This window comes from Amphiura filiformis, unplaced genomic scaffold, assembly GCF_039555335.1.
Source record: "Amphiura filiformis unplaced genomic scaffold, Afil_fr2py scaffold_108, whole genome shotgun sequence".
Classification (NCBI taxonomy): Eukaryota; Metazoa; Echinodermata; class Ophiuroidea; order Amphilepidida; family Amphiuridae; genus Amphiura; species Amphiura filiformis.
Window position 1 is genome coordinate 226,935 of NW_027305572.1, and position 23,140 is coordinate 250,074.

General features: G+C 35.9%; 2 protein-coding genes across 2 annotated transcripts; both read right to left on the reverse strand.

Annotated features, from left to right (window-relative positions):
- Nucleotides 1-375: 375 nt before the first annotated feature.
- LOC140144977 (cytochrome P450 2U1-like) lies at nucleotides 376-1,898 on the reverse strand. Its single transcript, XM_072166770.1, has 2 exons — nucleotides 1,331-1,898; nucleotides 376-516 (listed from the first exon to the last, which is right to left on the reverse strand). Exons 1-2 carry the CDS (start codon nucleotides 1,689-1,691, stop codon nucleotides 428-430), a joined length of 450 nt encoding a protein of 149 aa, XP_072022871.1. The 5' UTR covers nucleotides 1,692-1,898; the 3' UTR covers nucleotides 376-427.
- Nucleotides 1,899-12,640: 10,742 nt separating this feature from the next.
- On the reverse strand, nucleotides 12,641-22,774 carry LOC140144976 (cytochrome P450 2U1-like). Its single transcript, XM_072166768.1, has 3 exons — nucleotides 22,043-22,774; nucleotides 19,039-20,664; nucleotides 12,641-13,546 (listed from the first exon to the last, which is right to left on the reverse strand). The coding sequence occupies exons 1-2, from the start codon at nucleotides 22,638-22,640 to the stop codon at nucleotides 20,483-20,485; spliced, it is 780 nt and encodes a 259-aa protein (XP_072022869.1). The 5' UTR covers nucleotides 22,641-22,774; the 3' UTR covers nucleotides 12,641-13,546; nucleotides 19,039-20,482.
- Between the last annotated feature and the right edge of the window lie 366 nt (nucleotides 22,775-23,140).

Below are 23,140 nucleotides of genomic sequence, written 5' to 3' on the forward strand. Positions count from 1 at the left end.
CACAAGCCGGTATCCCAGGTGATGCTATTGAGTCATCATGCGAACAGTCCTTTTTGCGACAGAAAGCTTGGTCGGGCAAGCTACTCCCCCGTGGCAAGGTAGGCCAGTGCACGGGCGTGGTACCCGAAGGGTCGGGGTTCAAAACCGCACCCGAGAAAAGAAGTTGTCTCTTCTTATTCTTTCTTTCTTTCCTCCTTCTTTCCAAAAATTTTAAATGTTATGGCAAAGCATCGCTCTATGTGTGGATGGTTGTTAAGGTGACAGTAAGTCAGAGCCCTCCGCGATGTGCAAAGATGGTGATACGAAGTACTCTCAAACAATACGACTTTGGTACTATTGGCGTACTGTAACCTGAGTCAGAAACGGTTGCGGAGAGAAAACGATGCCAGTGATTCCTTCAAACGATAGAGCTGGTGAGTCTTCTGGTTTAAGTGAATTTGAACTGGCGAAGGAGATGTGTGAAAAAGATGAAGAGCTCCATCTTAGCAAGATGATCACCAATGCAAATCCGGCGACCTGTCATAGAAATAACATAATAATATAATGATCAATTTAGGATGGGACATCAACAGATCGTGGTATACATTCCAATTTATCTAATTATTCCAAACCGTCCACCTGGACATAACTCTCGATAATTCGCAGGGACAAGGAAAGACGGGGAGTTTAATATTGAACTTAAGTGCACTTCTTATTATTGTAGCTGAAAGCCCAAAGAAAACAATTTCATTAATTGTATCCAAAAGTCTAGGCATATTTTAAAGAATAAATGTCAACTTTGATCTTCAGTTGTTACGTCATCATCAGTCTAGACAGGGTTAGTGGTTGAATGTACTATTTGAATATAGTTATTGCCACTGTTAGATTAGAATTCAAACTTATTCTGCTTGACCAACTCCCTGTAAAAAATATTTATTTTTGGTACTTTTGATATCAGCAATCCCTCCGTTCATGTGTGATTACTAATACATTATAACACATGTTAGGTTATAACCACTGGACATATAAAATTAGGCTATAAGTCTGTAGATGATGCATGTCAAAAAATATTTTCAATCGAAGAAATGCTTTTTTTTAAATATATAAACAAATTCGAAGGGGTAGTTTTTGTCTTACTCTTTATAATATATCGATTATCTCCAACGACCTAACCAGCTACTCCCTCTAAATTCATTAATATGGTCCTCTGACCTTCAATGATCCAAAAGAGTTTAAATCACGGGGCACATATGGTGCGGGTGTTGATATGTAATGAAAAACAAAACGCTTTTATTGTATGCAGTCTGTACTATGAAGCCCAATGGCGCATCAATATCCATCACAATCTTACCTACAGAGAATGGAATCAACTCGTCCCTTTCCCTCACAGCGCCTTGGTCGTCTAGAAACCTCTCAGGTTTGAACTCATCAGGGTTATCCCATAGTTCAGAATCGTGATGAACGCTCCACAGATTAGAAACAACTATACTACCTTTAGGAACTTTGTATCCTGCCAGGGCGGTGTCTTCCTTGCTGTAATGCATAAACCCTAATGGACCAATGGATCCGGCACGTTGAATCTCTAGAAGTGTTGCACATGTGAAGGGTAGTCCAGTTTTATCAGCAAGTCTTGGTAGACGATTTCTGCCAACCACTGAATCTAACTCGCGTTGAATACGATCTTGTAGTTCAGGATAAATAAGTTCAATCATGAATAGGATTGCCCAACGTAACGTAGTGGCAGTGGTATCTGTCCCGCCTATTGAAAAGTCATTAGGCCTAGTGGTGGTTGCCAAGCTTTTGTTATCAATGAATGATTCCCGATTATGTTTTTTGGCTATTTGTATCTCGTTCAGATACACATCTATATAATCATGAAGATTCTCCGAGTCAAATTTTTGTTGATGGTTCTCGATTTCCTTTTTTTATATAACCGACTAAACTTTCTAGGTTGTTTATCATACGATTATGAATAGATGGCTGAACGTATCTGGCGAGAGGGAAAAATAATTGCAAGCCGCCAGATCCGGCCAACTGTAGATATTCCTCCATACAATGTAACACAAATCTGAAGTTGGAATCGTGATACTCGAAACGTTTGCCAAAAACAACACAGCATATTATATTAGCTGTAGCGTTGGTTAATAGACATTTTGGATCAAACGATTTCCCTTGCAGATGGATAACCTCTTGTGATAGGTATTTGAACTCTTCGATGATATTTTCTTCGAAACTGTTATTACCGACTCCGAAAGAACGCAAAGTGGTTAGTGTAAATTGTCGTAGTTGTTTCCAACATTTCCCCGAAGCTTGAGCTACACCTATCCCAAGTGTAAAAAAGCGGAGAAAACAAATCGTGAGACGTTATTTTTTTGGCCACACGTGGTATACAAAATAACACTTATATTGAGTCAATGGGTCTTGACTTAAATTGAATATGTTTTCTTTAATACTCTTTGGGCTGTGCAATAAGTTCGAGCCCGGGTGGTTAAAGTGGGGGGGGCATTTTTGGGCTGCCGAAAGGGGTGGGGGTACCAATATTTGGCAAGCCGAGAGAAGGGGGAAGTGATTTTGGCTTCTAGGGGCGCCTTTGAAATAAAACGCTCTAAAAAGGTTTAGCAAACCTTACGGAAACGCTTAAAGGTCCGTGACCCGATCGACAGCATCATCCCCCCGATATTTTTCATTGTTGATGAGGTTTTGGTATCACATGATAGATACTATTTTTCTCATTACTATCCTGAAATTTGACGCTCCAAGTCGATGTATTTCCGGAGAAATCATGAATCACGGCGGTTTTTTAAGGCTACCAGTTTGTAAATACTAAAACTTCTTCGGAATTCTGGGGACGGAATTAATTGCGAATCATCAGTCTCTTCAATAGCTACTTTGGTTTCGCGTCATACACATTCTGTGAAAAAAAGCGAACCACACTAACTGCTGAGGAGACGGTACGCCGTATATAGTTATACAATTTCAAGATGGACGAGGTGGGCTCAATCGAATAGCGCGTTGTGTTTTACCCGAGAGATACCCGGTTCAAAATCCGGTATCGGAAGGTGTTTTTCCTCTCCATTTTTAACCCAAACTTTTATATTCATTTGAAATGTACGTATTGCAAGGGGAAATATATTTTGTTTCCTTTTTTTCTGAAACGGAACGAAAAAACAAATATTTTCCGTTCAATACGGGCCGGGCATTGTACAGCAATAGAGAGATTGCGACATTTACGTGAAACGTGATACGGGAACGCCAACGGCAAACTACATTAGTCAAAAATAGGTTAGTGTGCCTTCTAGAGGGTGAAATCTATTGTGAATTGGTCAATCGTGGAATTACCGTAAGGCGATTACGTTGCGGTTGGTAGCAAAAAATGACGTTCCAAAATGACAAAAAGACGCATTATAAAATGCAGAAAAATGTTATGTTTGTCTTGTTATGAAGCGAATCAAAGTATCCTAATGGAGCAAGTAGAGTCCGACGTGTAATAAAATCCATTTTGAGGGTTACAATTTGACCTAGTATAGACCAGAAGAAGTGAATAAATTTCGATTTTTCCGACGCGAATTCGAACGGGAAGATAACCTATTCATTTGCGTGTGGAAAATGCCGTCCAAAAATCATCTTGCGAAGAGGCGTTTTAGGCAAGATCGAGTCGTGTTACGGCAAATTTGCCGTTGAATTTTATTTTTGGACGGGGGACAGAAGTTCATGCAACGCCATTTTTCGCCTTGCTTTTTCATTGTTTTAAACATGTTAAACAGCTGTCAAAGTGTTTTGCTTATGGGATTGAGATTTGGCTATAGCAGGAGCCTTTAGGGTAAGCACAGATTTGAGGTCAAAGGTCATTAAGGGTGTAATTCCAGTACATAACAAAGAGCTCCAAAAGTCTTCTTTTCCCGCAGATTACATGGTATACAGAGGTGCTACTGACACATAAGCATTGACATTAGCTGGTGTCTATATTGTAACAGATTTTGAGTTCAAGATCATGTAGGGGTCAAACATAGTTTATTACTGAAAACAACTTTGAAATTCCCTTTTGCTGCATATTAAGTGCTGTGATTATCAGAACAATGGCATCATGTGCATAGGGCTGCAGTTGGCTTAAACATGGGGAGGGGTCAGTTTTGGGGGAAATTCTAAAAGTTTATCCAATTTGAATGAAATTAGTATTATGTGATGCTGATACGATTCAAAACACGATGGAGGTCATTTTAAGGTCATCAGAGGTCAAGTCAAGATCAAATTGTTTTTATTATATTGTCATTAAACTTAGTGCCTATATTTTTTTTCACAAAAAGACAATTTTGACCAAAACCATTTCAAGGTCATCAGAGGTCATTTCAAGGTCACGACTGGACTTCGCGGTCTTACAAGACCGCAACATATCTATCTCTATGTCTTTCTTTTCGATCAGTGTTCCGGGGGAATTCGTTGTGACGACGAGTCATAATCGATGCATGATGCACGAAGCAGTAAAAAAGCATGAAAAAGAGCAATGATGAACAGAAGAAAAAGATTCACCCGTTCACTCAATCATGAACAAATAGAACTGGAGCACGCAATTCAGCATCGAAGTGGTTACGTAATTCTCTTGGTTACCGGATCACGCTATTTTGATATGCCTTCAAGTGCCATATATACTTTGTGTGGTGATTGTTTCGATCGTGGTTCATAACTCAAGCGCGTGATCCCGTTGACATAGTAACATTACGTAACTTCGATACTGAATATATCATGTCTAGAGTTGAAAATGATATAAGAATAATAATAGTAGTAAATCAATAATAAATATGAAGTATAAATAAATAAAATTAAAGTAATAAAAGTATTTAATGAAGGATATTTATAGATAGAAGAAAAATGTAATTGAACAAAGTACAAATAAATTAATTGATCCATGGATAAGTAGTGTAATAATCAGCACGGTAAAAAGAAGATGGTTTCACAAACAGAGAGTTTGCTCAGAGAAGATGTAAGGAAGAGGAGGTTGATCCAGCTATCCACAAACAAACTATGTGTGAGACCGCTCATTCAAAGTAAATGATGAATCACCCTATTTAGCCGCTTAACAATAGAATACTACAATGGGGTTTGAACCCGGAACGGGTGTGATACACGCAACTACTTTTAGGGATAGGTCAGTGATTGCATGTCATCGTACCATGCATATCATACATGCAGGCCCTGTCATCCAGTCAGATTTCAGATAAAATATGACTGAAGTTCAATGATAAATTACAATTTTCGTCGCTTGTTGTCACTTTCAGCCTCTATCATTTGTGAAAGAAAATGTTGTCAATTATCAGAATATCTTTATTAGGTTTACAGGAAATGACCGGAAAATACATAAAAACTTGAAAATAGAAATGATCAACAATCATCACTTCTCTAAAAAATCCTAAAAATTTCTTCTTTAGAAATGTATAATATTAACAAAAAAGGCGGATTTGGGGGAAATTTTACAACACCTGATTTCTTTCATGTATTAATGAAAATTAATTAAATAATTAATGAAATAAGATTGTATAATTATTTGCCGTCGTAGTGTGATGTCAAAATCGATCGATGCCAAGTTAACTGGTTTACTCACGGAACTAGACTGCGGAACTCAGTCCTCAATGATAGTCAGTCATTTATCTTTTGGTCGTTATATGACTATCATTTGAGGGACTGAGTTGTTATAATATATCTTCCGAGGTGCAATTTCAGACAATAGCTGGGGATTAGTGGGGCAGAGGTTATCTATTGAATCCTTTCATGACCACTGAAGCATAGTCAAGTCTGCCAAGGACACTCGGTACAAATTGAAAGACCATCACAAAAGAATGCATGCATGTCAGGTCATCGACACCAATTTGGTGTTTGTTATGACACAAATTTGGTGTCTGTTATGCACCTCGAAATATGTACCTTAAAGTCTGTATCTATCACGGAACCACGATCGAAACGAACACAACACAAAGCCAGTGGATTTAAATTGGCACAAATTCGTACAAACTGTATAAACTCTGTTTTTTACTGATCATACTCCCTTCGCCATCCGACACCAAACTATGATCTAAACTGGACTGAATTCAGCCAATCGTATTTCATACCAATACAAATGTGGGTTCCATACACCCAAGGGTGAAATGGTGATTCATATCTCTTTATTGAGGTTGTGCATATAACCAGAGAAGATGATAAAAGAGGAGGTCGCTCGCTGCCCACATCAAATAAATAATGTGTGCATCCGCCTATTGATGGAAACAATGATCTAATCCGATTGATCAACTAATACGATAAGTGGCTTTGCGAGTCACGACTGTCTAGCTCTAAACGACGCATGCCCGGATATCAATTTGTTACGTCAGTTGACCGCGAAATATAATTTCTGTATTGTTTGGCATGACTGGCTGCTAAGTTTGACCCGAGATCCCTGTGAAAAAGACCCTCATTTTGGATCCAAATAACATTTTTGGACACGTTTGGACACAAAACGGGAGTATATGGAGAAACTGACACGAGTTTGAATTACTGATTACACTGGTTTTATGTTTCCGTAAACTGCCGTAAATATTCAAATAGTTATCATTTAAATTTGTTTTCCTTTGACCTTATATTAATTTGACTGGAAAATTAATTATGCTTGACTTTCCATAACTTAACAATTTTTGATTTTTTTAATGGGAGTTGCGATATATATAATGCTTTTTCACTCGTTTAAAAATCATGGTCACCCTGGTTAGTATTATTTTTTGTTAACAAAAAAAGCATGATTTGACTGCAAAATTGGGACTTCAACGATGTACTTCCGTGTGTGGAATATTTTCTCCACTAGAGAGAACTACCAAATCAGACGAGCGTGTGGCGGATGAACAGATTACCACAAAGGAAGTTTCAAGTGGTGTTTTAAGTACCCCAAACAAAGAAAAGTGAATAGAGGTTAACTGTGGGTAATCGGATTATATGTTCGAGCGATCTCCTCTTTTCTCATCTTCTCTGATATAACGTATCATACAGTGAATATGACGGACTACATGTACTCAAATGCATTCAACAAAAGCATGATCCAATCCACCGCGACATTTAGTCTCACACACAAAGCAAATGCACTACGGTTGATGACAACATTTGATTGAATGGACTGGACTGGGCCATGATTACGGTGAAGGACACCGGTTAAAATCCTTTGTTTGGAGCCAATCGATAAAAGCATGCAGGGCATCTATAGATATATTTGTTTCAGCATAGCGCCACCATAAATTTATTGTAGTTAAGTTTCGAGGCGAACGGCATTATGAGGTCCGCCCGCACAATGCCGTAACAGGTAACCCGTATGGCGTTTCCAGTGAACGCCTCTTCGCAATCTCTCTAATGTCGTTAAACGAACGGGAAAAGCGATTTTTGGCGATCCGTTTGGAGATTCCTCCCCCCCCCGGTCTCAAAATTATTGCACAGTCCCAAAGCTCACGTCTGTTAAAAGACAACGGGGCTATTCGTGGGAAATCTTTGACCTCTTTAAGCGGACTTCGGCCCATACTATACCTCTGTGTGATAGAACATGTGAATAAGAATCTATCAAATACACGGCTAGTTTTTTGGCAACAATAACAAATCTCGCTTAACCAGAGTTTTAAAATTAACCCAATAAGAATATAATTATTTTGATTGGTGGGCAATAAGAAGATATAATTCATACAATAGGTATGATTTTTGCTAAAATAATGCGTCTTAATGGAGCCGTTTCGAGACAAAACGCACCCTAAATGGTTGTATTTTTTACCAAATGTGACTTGAAGTGCATTTTCAGCCATTTCAACAGTTTAAACTTTCACACAGAGGTAATTATGGGTCATTGTTTATTCTATTATTTCATCTGTCAAATCCCGGCAAAGCCGTATTCAGCTCCGTTTGTCTTTCTGACCATTGCCCTATCAAAAAAAAAACACATTCACTTGGAAAACATTTATCTCTTTTGATTTTTACTCAAATCCTACTTAGCACAGTGTTAATGTTAATGTCAAAGCTGTTTCTTCTTTGGTTTTGTGATTGGTTTCGGGACCAACAACAAGGATATAAAATGACTCACCTTCACTTAGGCCAACTTCCTTATAAACAGCCATCTTAGGCCTGTCATTTAAGTACGGATTCTGGAACGCTTCTTTCACGACTTCGTACTTATCTAGAACAACCACTAATGTTCCACCTATGTATATGCTGAAAACTGGGCCATACTTGTGAGCTAGCTTGGCCAGTAACTCATGGGATGCCAGTCCAGTCCAGTAGCAAGACAACGCAAAATTGAGTAGATATCCAACAAATGGTAGGCCAATCGGTCCTGGTGGCAGGTTTTTAGGTCTTCGCAACCACCAGATCATAATTACAAACATAGCGACACAAAAAAGGACAGTCTGAAAGTCGAAGAAGGCAGCCATGTTTCAATGTTTATGTTAAAATCTCTGTGTGCTCGATCAATATGTAATACGCTGTCTTCATGTACATGTCCACTCGATCACTGTGGAAGCAATGTGTAATACGCTATCTGCATGTACATGTCTTATACAAAGTAATTTGGCACATGAACTTAATGTTTTACCTAAAACGCGGGCAATTTCGTCACAAATATGCTTGGCGCAATTTTCACGGGTTGTGAGCACGTATGGTAAATATATTACATTGACCTGCTATTCTGCACAAAGCAGTTAGTTTGTGTGTGGTGAGTTTGCCACATGGATTTTATTTAATTTTCAAAGTTCTTGTGCTAAAGTAAACTTACAGTCAGTCTACCCTGAAGCCCAAATAACAGACACAGAGATGTAGATATGATTAATGTTTCCCAATGCTATAAAACGGTTTCATTTTGCGTGTGCTTGTTTATGGGTGTGTTCTATAGCGGTGGGGTGAGTCGGGGTGTGTTGGGTGTATGGGTATTCGTTATGGGATGAGTGCATATATATCCTATACGGGGATTTTGGGAGAGACGGGTTGGACGTGTTGGTGCCATATACAGCCTGTCTGAAAAAACAATTGTGTAAGTGAAAAGCGCTCTCTATGGCCATTAGAGAATAACAATGTGACATGATGCGTACATCAACGTCAAGGGCGCATTCTTAGCTCTCGAATGCCGTTTGTTCTTTTCAATTTGCTTCTTTTAATCTCGAGATATGTTTAGTTAACAACGAAAGGTTAAAATCACAATTGTGCCATTTTTACTAAGGAATTGGACTACACAAGTAAATCAATGATAGCGTCTAATGCACTCCCCCTTCGGGCCTCGTGCATAAGACGCATCAACATCAGCGCGCATGCATTATTTTGTCTAATTTCTCTCCCAACAAATAATACGCGTTCATTAACCTATAAGTTTGCAATATTTGTTTGTCTTTTAACATGCCTTGAGTGACAAAGAAAACAGTATTTACCATGATAAAATCATTGACATGCGCATGTATTTAATTTTACAGAAGAATGTGAAATATCTATTTCTCTAACCTGCTTTAGGTGGAAAAAGAGAATCATATAATACCTGTATCATGATAAAACAGTAAAAACTATTTTTATTGTTGTATAATTGATGCGGTCTTTTGATTTCACGAGGGAACTTGATAAACTTGATGCTATCAATGATTTACATGTACAGTTCTTTTGATCTTCCCTAGTAAAAGTAGCACAATTGTGATTTTACCCTTTTGCTGTTAACTAAACATATCTTGTATTAAAACAAGCAAATTGAACAGAACAAATAGTATTTGAGAGCTACGACTACTAAGTGATTCTCCAATATTTCAGTAATGAAAGAAAATTAAGTATACCTCCTGCAAGTGGTAGGCATGTGACGAGCGTTTTTGGTGGAAATGTGCTTCAACCCAAGCGTTGTTTTTCATTCCTTTTTAGTTAGTTTGTTCCTGTCACACACAATTAATGGATTATAAAGTATTCACCACAAACATTTAAAACATATTTTTGAAAAAAAAACAAAATGTTTCGACATTATTCGCATAAGGTTAGAGAAATTGTAAAATGTTCATAAATTAAAAAGTTATTTAAGTGTTGACGAAATATTTGGCAACAAATGTTTACATAATATATATTTTGAAATATTTGCTGTATTGTGCTTTAAAACAATTTAAAAATATAATGTTATTAAAAGGTTTTACCGAAACCAAAAACCAAACTATAAGAAGTGTTTTAAAAACATTTGTAAAAAGTTTTGTGTTTACTGGGGAGTCACTGTTTGTAACACGGACTACGAGTGGGTTGTAGCAATCCAAATGCTTTCCGATATTAAACGTCATCACACACAATGTATTGCAACATTGCTGAATAAAAAGAAGATGTTTTGTTGGGTTAAACTGTTTCATATCAAATGTTTTAAAAACATTGCATGACCTCTATATAATTCCATATATAAATGTTATAAAACTTCAAACTCAAACCAAAATACCTTTACCACATTTACAACGTTTAAAAACATGTGTTTGTTTACTGGCGTAACAGTCAACGCAAAACATGGTTATATCTATACATTATAGTTCGTCGGTGGCAACACATAGTGACGTAGGGTGATATTTCCAAATTTTGCGTTTCATGTAGTGACGTAAATATTTAGAGCTATCTATGTCCTATTATAGTTGTTCTTTTTTTAACTATTAACTTCAATTTCAAGTGGAATCTGGTCACTGAGAGATATCTGTGGAGGAGTGTCGACCCCCGTTATTAATAGCGTATCCTTTAAATTTTTATTTTCTCGGAAACGTATTTTGTCCTTAATTTACGCCATTATGAGTGGCGACCGACGATTTAAAGTGAACATCATATCGGGTATGAACAAACTACTATAATAAAAACGAGACATGTGCTATTAAAAAAAATGTTAATAAAATAGCCAATATTATTGTAATTGCTGTGTTATAAAAAGGAGCCTAGGTGAACTTACTGATCTGGTAATCTGAGAGCTGTAGGTTGTTGCATCTGCGAGCTATAAAGTATTGTCATTCAAATGAAGATCGATATATTTACACACTCACTTCCTTTAAAGTCATGTAACTTCTAAACAGAATAATTATGCTCATTCATGAACTTAAATTCTTAGAAAAGATTTGATATATTAATTTATGCTTATGCTTATACAAGGTGTCCCATAAAAAGGTTACATGTAGAAAATAAACCGCATTTTGTGATGGTACAACAAAACAATGTCATTTATTGATAGTATTATTATTTATTCATCCTTCTTGTAACTGTTTGCCAAGTTTCGATTCCGTAGCTTAAACGCAACCTAACGTATGAGCACAAGATGACAGGGTGTCAAGAGTAGCTAACCATCAAAATATCGCACAACGAATGTTGAACACAAGTACTTTTTTCTTTATTACTTTTTATGTGTCTCTTATTTTTCATTGAGCAAAAAAAATCCATTGAAAGATTAAATATTGCACACTGAAAATAAATCAGTTTTAGAGCTTCTTGACTCTTGGTGGTAACAAATGTGACCCGGCAGCACAAATGAGCCGTAAATTTCCTAAATTGTATTCTGAGTTACGGTGTATGTACGAAGGTCATATTCATCGGTAACTTAAGCTGGACCGACATCCGTCTCATTTCGATAGTCAAAAACTAATCAATAATCCTATTGTTGAAGTGGATAATAAGCTTCTACCTTAGATGGCTATAGAACTTTTAATAGCTCTGGTCTTTGTTTGCTTATATTGCTAAATCCTGTTCAAGTGGTGGGTTACCAGGCATTGTATTTTGTACAGGTATGCATAACCAACAATTAACAATGAGAGAACTTTCTTAAACCTCGTTGACTTGGGGATGATTTGAAATGACCGCCAATTATGACTGTTTGATATTTATTGCCAACAATGTGGAAAAAGAGACACATGTAAAAACGAAAAAAGCTATAATTTTGTTGAAGGAGCAAAGTTTAACAAACCATAACCCTGCTTCTGGATATCGTTTGAAGTCAAATGATATACCAATTTTAAGTTTATGATGTTTATTTTTTAAACACGAAATAAAACAAAATTGGCCGGGGGAGGAATTTACGGCTCATTCGCCGTGGACGGTCACAAATAGAGGAAGATGCTCATTATATAAGAACACGCTTTTGATGAAAGCAGTTTTGCACGCTGTAGACCTATCATAGTAAAATGAATAGTAAAAATCATCATAGTAAAATGAATAACAATCTGTTGCATTTAGGCCTTGCTTGGAATGTGTTGACTTGAAATCGCTGCTTGTTTGTTTTTACATTTCTGACTGAACTCTCAAAAAAACTGAACCAGTTTTATTCGTTGTTTATCATAATAAAATATTGCATCTGCATGCTACGACTGGGTCTACTTAAGTGCCCCCGCCAAATGTACGGTGGCTGTGTCGGTGGTATAGTGAACCTCGTGTTGCATTGTGTCACGTAAAGAGCTTGGTCAGGAATGTTTGGAATGCGGACTAAGTACGTAGGTTGTGAACTTGACATTCACTGGAGTACTAGTAGAGGGTACATAGATTATGTCATAAAAAGGATATTTATATTATTTTGTTAACATTAACTTAGGTTATTTTCAAAAATCTACCCTAAACCTGTTTTTGGGACACCCGGTACATATGCTTATTATATATATTTATTATTCTTATTATATATTTATTTTATACATATTAAGCAGCTTTATATTCTGATATATACGTCTAGCCCTTTTCTATTCACAGATTATCCATTGTATTCCTTTTGTTTGAGGTTCGTTGCCTCGACCATTACCTAGAGTAATGGAGGTAGCTAGCTGCCCAGAGACCATTATCAACACAATAGCTCAAGATAACGGTCTCGGGCAGCGAGCTAAACAAAAGGAATACCATGGACATTCTAGAAACACTATGGAAAGGATCACAACATACAAGTAGAATCTGAGTTGGTTACTATTATTTGGCAAAAATGCATTTACAGCTCGATTTAAATGCAAAAAGAGAAAATTATAGAGGGTTCCTGCAGTCCGTATAACAGTAATTAAATTTTAATTAGCATAACGAAGTAAATATTCATAAATAAAAAGTAACCGTTTCGTTGAATGTAAACTCAGTACATGTATATAAACTTGCCATTGGTCTTTAGAAGGAATCTGCCTTTATCCTTGCCCAACCCAAAAACGCTCAACGGTCCATGCAAATTAGCTGCTAGGCAAGAACCCCCGGGATACTACCCGACCAGGGGAGCTTCGCAAACTAACCTGCGGTACTCATTACAAGTCAAGAGGCTGGGGGTGCAAAGTCTTACTGTGACCTACCCATAATGGGGAGCACCATTGGACACAACGTTACTAGGTCTTTCAAATATCTGCTTATACTCACATTTTTCTAAGATATAAATTTCATGGTGTTGAAACAGATTGTAGTCCATATAATTTGCATTATTCATTAATTATTTGAATAACAATGGTCACAAGGTGAATAAACTCCAGCGGATTAAAGCAAGTGAATAACCTACCAAACCACTTCAAATACAATTGTCAATTGAGATCAATTCTGTATTGATTTGATTAAATCACTTGCATTTGTCATTAAATAGACTCGCACGCAGGAACTACAACGTTGAGCTAAACTGCAGCTAATTATTATGCGTCATCATTATACCATGATTATAGTACCAGTACTACGCCAATATTGACTCAATATGACTTCAAAACTTGTGCAAGAACTCATTACAAATGAGGATTTCAAGACATTTTTTAAATCATCTTGGGCTGAGAGGGACAAAGAGATGCAGGACAACATGAAACTAATGATGGAGGAATGTTTGGACAAACACACAAAGCAGATTAAAGAGATGGAGGTAAGACAAATGAAGTATATGGAGGAGATGAAAGAGAAATACGCAACGCAGATAGAGAATATGGAGAAGAAATTTCAAGAAATGACACTAACTAACAATAAACAGACTTGTCAAATGAAACAAGAAATGAGTAACATTGAAGAGAAACATACGAGAAGAATTGAACAAGTGGAGGGAGAAATACACGACTTGAGTTGCATGAACACTAAATTACAAAGAGATAGTGCTGATCAACAAGATCAACTGACTTTTCTTCTTTCTAACATCGAAGAAAAAAGCCGGGAGCTTGAAAAGCAAATGCAATATTCGAGGAGGAATTGTCTGTTGGTAACAGGGATACCCGAGGAAAAGAAAGAGAATACTGATGAATTGATCAAGGCATTTACTGCCACCAAGTTGGGGGTTACAATCAACGACACTGACATTGACAGGTCACATCGCCTAGGGAAGCAGGGTAGAAAACCCAGGCCTATCATTGTTAAATTAACAACCTACAACACCCGCAGCAAAATAATGAGGCAGAGAACAAAACTGAAAGGACAAAAAATGGGAATACAAGAGCACCTGACAGCATTCACACAGCACTTACTGGGCAAAGCTAAAGAGTTGTCCCAAAAAGCCCCGTGGATAAAGAATGTATGGACTTGGGAGGGAAAGGTAACTTGTCTCATGCAAGTAGATGAGAAGTCACCGCAAAAGAAAGTGACAGTAACTAGCTATGAAGATCTAAATAAACTATGGAGAAAAGGCGCCGATCTTGTTGACACCAGCAACAGAAAGAGAAGAATAACAGATGATGACTATGACAGAATTGAGTGGCAAAAAACTGATAAACTCGAATGACTGGACAAACTCATATAATATGAGTTCACTTATTGCACTTGTGTCATTAAAAATCATACAGTGAAGTGATATTGAACCTATTAAAATGTTTTACTATAACATGTACAATACTATGTTGAATCTAAAATGGCGATATTTGCAGGTAGTTTCATGTCTACATAATTTGAGACTAGCTTGTTAAGATTGTATTGATATATTGATTCACTAAAATCAAAGTAGATTTCCAATTCATTTCAATATTGGCGATGTTCGATCTGCAATACACATGATTAAGGTGGTGACAATGGATTAAACCAAAAGTGTAAAAAGCTGGTATAAACTAAAAACACGATCATGATTGTTTGAATGAAATCGAAAACTCGTTTAACAAAGTTTATTTTCTTTCATGACAAGTTATTATAAGAATTCTAGCTATTGTATTAATTTATAATAGTGTGTATTGCTGTTTGATGACAATGAAATCATTTTTAAAAGAAAAGTATCTGTAGGCCTTCAATATTTAAATAATTTATTCTCGTAAAAAAAGGGCATGCGCCTACATTATATACGTTATTGTAGACTCATTTGAGTTGCTCGTGCAAAGAACTTCACGACATAAAAGGTTCTTTCACTGATAACATTTTATATATAACTGTTGTTGTTGTTTTTATTATTTATATTTGTTTTATAAGATTGTATGTGTGTAGACGTAAATGGCAGGTAAAGAAAAATGTATCGTTTGTAAAAAGAACATGCAAAAGAAACATCAAATTTTCTCATGTAAAATATGTAAAAACTATGTGCATAAGAAATGTATGAACCTCAGTCGAAAGGAAATTTCGTTACTTAAAATAGATGAATATGTATGTAATAAATGTTCCAAAATCAATGATGTGAATATAGATAATGATGAGGATTCTGATGGCGATAATGACCTTATGAATGAATCTGGAGAAACAATCCAGGTATCGGATATTAATATAGACAAATATGATAAAATGATGTTTAATCCAATTAGATTTCAAAATAATAACAAAAATGACGAATTTATTGAAATGAACAAAATACCAGAATGCAATTATTTAACACCGGAAGAATTCAGCCAAAAATATATTGATACCAATAGTGAACTCTCCATACTGAATGTTAACATTAGAAGTATCAAGAAAAATTTTGAAAAATTGAAAGAAAACATTAAGACCTTAAATCACGAATTTAACATCATTGGCCTATCTGAAACCCACTTAAAAGAATCGCCATCCGAATACTTCAACTTAAATGGTTATAATATGGAATATACAAACAGAACAGAAAGAGAAAAAGGGGTGTTTGTTTATATATTTCCACTTCAATCAAATATAAATTGAGATCTGATCTTTGTATTTCAAACTCTAATTTTGAATCTTGTTTTGTAGAAATAGAAAGAGAAAATACACGAAATATGTTAGTAGGTGCCATTTATCGTGCACATACGAAAATTGAGCATTTCATCAAAGATATTGGTCCTATTTTTGATCAAATAACTAAAGAAAATAAGGAATGCTATCTAATGGGGATTTTAATATAGACTTGTTAAAGGATGACTGTCACAAACAAACTCATGAGTATCTTAATCTGGTTTATTCATATTCGTTCATGCCAACAATTTACAAACCAACTAGAATAACTGAACATAGTGCAACCATTATTGATAATATACTTACAAATAATCACAACGATGTAAACTCAGAAATAATAGTTACTGATGTCAGTGATCATCTATTAACTATAGTACTCAAAAATCGGGCAGTAAGAAAAACATCGCCTGATGAAAGAAATTATTTTTATAAGAGGAATCATAATACTTGTAATATAAATAATTTGAAGCAAAAACTTTCCAATGTGAATTGGCATGCTGAACTGGATAATGAAGATGTAAATGATAGTTACAATAAGTTTATACATAGTTTCAATAATGTATATAATGAATGTGTGCCTTTGACAAAATACAAGAGTAATAATAAAAAAGAACCAAAATTTCCTTGGATAAGTAGAGGTCTTCTCAAAAGTATAAAAACTAAGAATAAGATGTATAAGAGGTATATACAAAAGCCATGTGATGAGACGCTTGAGTCATTCAAAACATATAGAAATAAGTTAAACACGTTAATACGAAAATCAAAAAGAGAGTATTATAAAAAGAAATTTGAATCTGTTAAACACAATCTACAAAAAACATGGAAAACAATAAATAGTATTATTGGACTTAACAACAAAAGAAATATGCAAGCTAAATTCAAAAATGATAAAGGCGAAACGGTGTCAGATCCCCAGAAAATTTCAAATGAATTTAATAAATATTTTGTTAACATCGGACCTAAATTAGCTTCCAAGATTACAACAAATGGCAAGAAGTACTATGATTATTTAAAGAGCCCATTAAGCAGTAGCATGTACATGAAACCAATTGTTAATGAAGACGTTATAAAAATAATACATACATTTAATCAAAACAAGAGTGCTGGTCACGATACTATTGGTAATTACGTGGTAAAAAGGATTGCAAAGGAAATATCGATTCCATTAACTATTATATTCAACCTGTCTATTACTGCTGGTGTAGTACCAAATGAGTTAAAGATCGCAAAGGTAATTCCCATTTATAAGAAAGAAAATCCAGAAGTTTTCTCAAACTATCGTCCAGTTTCTGTTCTGCCATGCTTTTCAAAAATACTTGAAAGGCTTGTGTTCAACAGATGCATACATTACATTGATAAATATGAAATTCTAAATGATAAGCAATTTGGCTTTAGATCTAAACATTCTACCTATATGGCTATCTTGGAATTTATTGACAAAATTAGTAATGCTGTCGAAAACAATGAGACAACTGTTGGGATTTTCTTAGATTTGTCAAAAGCCTTTGACACTATCGACCATAGTATTTTATTACATAAACTGGAACATTATGGTTTCAGAGGAAACGTTTTAAAATGGTTTAAAGATTACTTACATAATAGAAAACAGTATGTGTATTACAATTCTTGTAAATCTGAATATAAAGATATAATATGTGGAGTACCTCAAGGCTCCATCCTAGGCCCATTATTGTTCATTTTGTATGTTAATGATATCATAAATACTTCCACCATTCTAAAATTTGTCTTGTTTGCCGATGATACTACGATAACTTAATAAGGACATTGTGTCCAAATACGATCTTATCAACAATGAATTAAAAGAAGTAAATAATTGGTTTAAGGCCAATAAGCTATCAGTGAATGCAAGCAAGACTAATTATATGGTGCTTGGTACAAATCACAAAACATCACGCGTATTGTACAATGTTACTAAAAATATTATATTAGATAATGTAATCCTGGAAAGGTTGAATAAGACCAAATTTCTTGGAGTGACAATTGATGAGAATTTAACATGGAAATTTCATATTACCAACATCTCAAAGAATATATCTAGAGGTGTTGGTGTAATAAACCAACTGAAACATTTTGTCCCCGAGCGAATAATGTATTCACTATATTGTACTTTAATACTTCCTTACATAAACTATGGTATCTTAGCATGGGGAAATACTTGTCAAAAATATTTGGAAAAATTTTTCAAACTTCAAAAAAAAAAAGCCCTTAGAATGATATCGAATAGTCACTTTTAAGTCACTCAGCCCCTATTTTCAAGAATTACAATTTGCTTAATGTTTATGATAGTTATGATCTCGAACTAAGCACTTTTATGTACAAGTATAATACCAATCAGTTACCAAAGGCCTTCAATAGTTATTTTGTTGAGCAGAGGAATCACCTCAGGTATCACACAAGAAACGCTGAAGATTACAAGATCTGTCTTACAAAAACAGAGTTTGCTAACAAAACAATAAGAACCGCCGGGCCAAGAAAATGGCATTCGATTGACAGATGCGCCAAAACGGCTACATCAGTAAAACTCTTTAGATCCCAAATTAAAACAAACCTTATAGAAATGTACACTTAATACCTCTTAGTTTGGATTTACTTATTTTTATTTTTCTCCTTTTAAAAAAAAAATCGATTAAAATTAACTGATCTCTTAGCATTTATACTATATTCACAAAATGTCAGCTTTCTTGTGCGATATACGTGAGCAAATGTTATGAAATCCTAATTTGTCTTGCACTTATATTCTGCATGTTCGTTAGTCATCATGTTGTTCCTGCTTAGTTCGTTCTACATGAATGTATGAAAGAGGGTCGGGGGGGGGGGTGTTTGTATGTATGTAATTGTATTTTATTAGACAAATTAAGAAACTTAGGCTAAGGTTAAGGGGGTGCTCGTTCAGGCCTTTTTGGCCTTCTGAGCATCTCCTCATTCAAATGTGTTGTTTTGCTGTTATTGTATTGTTGTATTTTGAATGAAATAAAGATTGATTGATTGATTGATTGATAGGACACATGGGAAGAATATTACACTACTCGAGGTGTTTTTACTTTGGGGAAAAACCCACAACTTTTACAAAATAATACATCAGTTTTTTCCATTTTGTTTTTTGGAAAATGAATACACTTTTACAACAAATTCGTTTATTTTTGCTCGCCGTATATGTAAGATAAACGGTTCAAAACAGACCATCACCATGATAATCGGTGTCTTGTTGAGGTATGGTTCGCATGTTAGTCGCTCGGAAGGCTCGACCCCTTCGGGGTCTCGCCTTCTGAGCGACTACATGCTCACCATACCTCAACAAGACACCGATTATCTATGGTAATGGTCTGTTTCTCACCCTTTATCTACTACATATTGTCGCATTCCATGTTATGATGTTATGAAATACTATATACAAAACAGACTTTGAGTATCGTGTCATGAATGAATTACATATTTTGACTCCATTGACTCAGAGTATAGGATAAGTAAACCTCCCTTCAATCTATGCATGTACACCAACAAGCAATGTTTATACAATATGCAGTAGGCCCAGATCTTGGTGCATTTTTAAACTAGTAATAAACACATTTATTTTGAATTTTAATATTATTTACACAATTTTAAAACTTGGTATAAAAATGATAACCTTTATGATTTTTGTAATTTTTGTGCTGTTTTACTTTTATAAAAAAGCAATAACCCATTCAATTCAAATCTCCACATTATAAGTACAAAATTTAAAACTTGTATAAAAATGTACAATACACACATTCATGTACATCTTTGGATTCTTTATACATGTACACCAAAATCAATTTTTGTACAATATACAGCAGGCCAAAATCTTGGTGTATTTTTAAACGAGCACTTAAACCATTTATTTTGAATTTCAACATTTTACAAAATTTTAAAACTTGTATAAAAATGATAATCTTTATGATTTTTTTAAAAATGTAAACACACACGATTTTTGTACCACATTTTGCCGTATTTTTTTTAAAGTAGTAAGAGCCTAATCATTTATATTTCAACATTATAATCACAAAGTTGTGTCTATTATTTGGGCAACTAAATCCACCCTGTTCCACGAACGGACAGGGCGTTTTTTGGTAGAGGCTAAATGAGGCCAACATTGTTTCAATATTTGTTTTCAAAAACGGTAAACAAATCCACAAAACACGAAATCTGGGTCGGTCTGACTCATAGAACAGGAACTCAAAATGTTAGAAACATACTATTCTAATGATAGGCCTTAATGTAAGGTAGACAACAAAACATAAAAAGGATGGACCACGCCCCGAGATCACGCCCTTTAATAATAGTAGCCTTACAGCGAGTTTAAGCTTTATCGCAAAGCATGGCTTAATTCAAGGTGTGGATGGCTGTCAATGAGATGGTAAGTACTATGAGCTCTCCGAGATGTGCAAGCTGGTGATACGAGATTCTCCACAACAATACGATTTTCATATTATTGGCGTACTGTAGCCTGAGTCAAGAATGGTTGCGGAGAGAAAACAATACCAGTGATTCCTTCAAACGATAGTGGTGGTGAGTCTTCTGGTTTAGTGAATTTGAACTGATGAAGGAGATGTGTGAAGAGGATGAAGAGCTCCATCTTAGCAAGATGATCACCGATGCAAATCCGTTGACCTGCCATGGAAATAACACAATATATTAATGATTGATTAGGATGGGACATCAACAGACCGTGCTATACATTCAGATTTATCTGATTATTCTATGCCCTCACCTCGACATAACTCTCAAAAATTCACCGTTGGACGAGGAAAGACGGGGAGTTTAATGAAAAATTATGAAAGTTAAGAAAACAATGGTTGTTTTTCATTTAATGTGTTGAAACATCTGGGCATAACATAAAGGTGAAATGTCAAATTTGATCTTCAATTGGTTCTTCATCATCAGTGTAGCCAAGGCCAGGGGTTGAATGTACTATATGTATATAATAGTCATTGTTAGATTGGACATTCTGTGCAGAGAAGATGTAAATCTAGTATATATCATCATCAATATCATAACAGAATACTCTACTTTGATTAGCTCGTAATCGTTGGGCCTTATAACATTGCGGATTATTATCAAAATAATTTAGAATGAAAGTTCATCTGTGTTGGTAATAAACATAATTTAGTGTTTTAAACCTTTGATCACAACACAAAAACTTGCGTACCTGGAATTTTTAGTCGACACTTCGACTTTCATGAGCAGATTGGCAACCCAATTTAGAGGTCAGTGACCTTTCGGACACTTGAGCTCCACCTCGTCTGATGTCTCCCAACACATTCACATTCCCGGCCATCACATAGACTTGGACAAAGTTCAAATTCTGGACAAGGAGCCCAGATGTTTTGAGCCTGGTGTGAAGGAGGCCATCTATATCAGAGTGAACCAGCCATCGCTGAACAGAGACGGGGGCCGGTACAAGCTACCTAGAGTGTACGACTCAATTTTTGGGGTCAAGTGTCCGAAAGGTCGCTTAAGTCTAAATTGGGTTGCCAGTCTGCTGATGAAAGTCGAAGTGTCGACTGAAAATTCCAGGTACGCACATTTTTGTGTTGTGATCAAAATTATTTATTTTGATAATTTTCTTGTGACATATCGACAGAAGCATCACGAATTATTAATTCAAGTCCTATACTTTGTCTACTATTTTTAATACACAAAATAAATACCCGACAGGTCAACTAATAGCACTCTTAACGTGGGCCTACTTTCAGCGTAGTGGTATTTTTGTTTTACTCTTTATAATATATCGATTACTTCCTAAGACCGACCAGCTACTCCCTTTAAAAACACCATGGTCCTCGGACATTTAATGATCCAAAAGGGTTTTCCTTATGGAGCAAATATGGTGCGGGTGTTGACATCTCATGAAAAAGAAACGCCATTATTGTATACAGCCTGTATGATAAATCACGATGGCGCATCAATATTCATCACATCCGGGCATCGCGCACCTACATCCACATTTGATCTTTATCCTCGTAAGTAGTTTTGTTTTAAAACTTACCTATAGAGAATGGAATCAACTCGACCATTTCCTTCACAGCACCTTGGTCGTCCAGAAACCTCTCCGGGTTGAACTTGTCAGGGTTATCCCATAATTCAGAATCGTGATGAACGCTCCATAGATTGGAAACAACTACACTGCCTTTAGGAACTTTGTATCCAGCCAGGGTTGTGTCTTCCTTACTGTGATGCATAAACCCTAAAGGAGCGATGGATCCGGTACGTTGAATCTCTAGGAGAGTTGCACATGTGAAGGGCAGTTCAGATTTATCGGCAAGCCTCGGTAGACGGTTCCTGCCAACCACTGAATCTAACTCGCGCTGAATACGATCTTGTATGTCAGGATAGGCCATCATGTACAGGATTGCCCATCGTAATGTCTCAGCAGCGGCATCTGTTCCTGCCATAAACAGGTCAGTAATGGTTGCCGCCAAGTTGTTATCATCAATGACGAATTCTCGATTTTGTTTTTTCGCTATTTGTTTCTCGTTAAGATACACGTCGATATAATCACCAATGTTCTCCGCGTCGTGTTCTTGCTGATGATTCTCGATTTCATCTCTAATAAAACCGACTATACTTTCCATGCTGTGATTCATACGTTTGTGAATAGATGGCTGAATGTATCTGGTGAGAGGGAAAAACAATTGCAAACCACCAGCCCCGGCCGCATGTAGGTATTCCTCTATACAATCTAACAAAAATCTGAAGCTAGAATCGTGATATTCAAAACGTTTGCCAAAAACAACACAGCATATTACATTAGCTGTAGCGTTGGTTAATAGACATTTTGGATCAAACGATTTCCCTTGCAGATGGATGACCTCTTGTGATAGGTATCTGACTTCTTCGATGATGTTTTCTTCGAAACTGTTTTTACCCACTCCAAAAGAACGTAAAGTAGTGAGTGTAAAATGTCGTAGTTGTTTCCACAATTTCCCCGAAGCTTGACCTAAGCCTATACAAAGTTTAAAAGTGAAGATAAAGCAAATCATGAGACGTTAATGGTAAGGGGCAAGCGTGGTAAACAAAATATCACTTGTAAATAAGGGCTCTGATATGAGCGTTTGGACAGTATTTTAATGGGACATGAGAACAC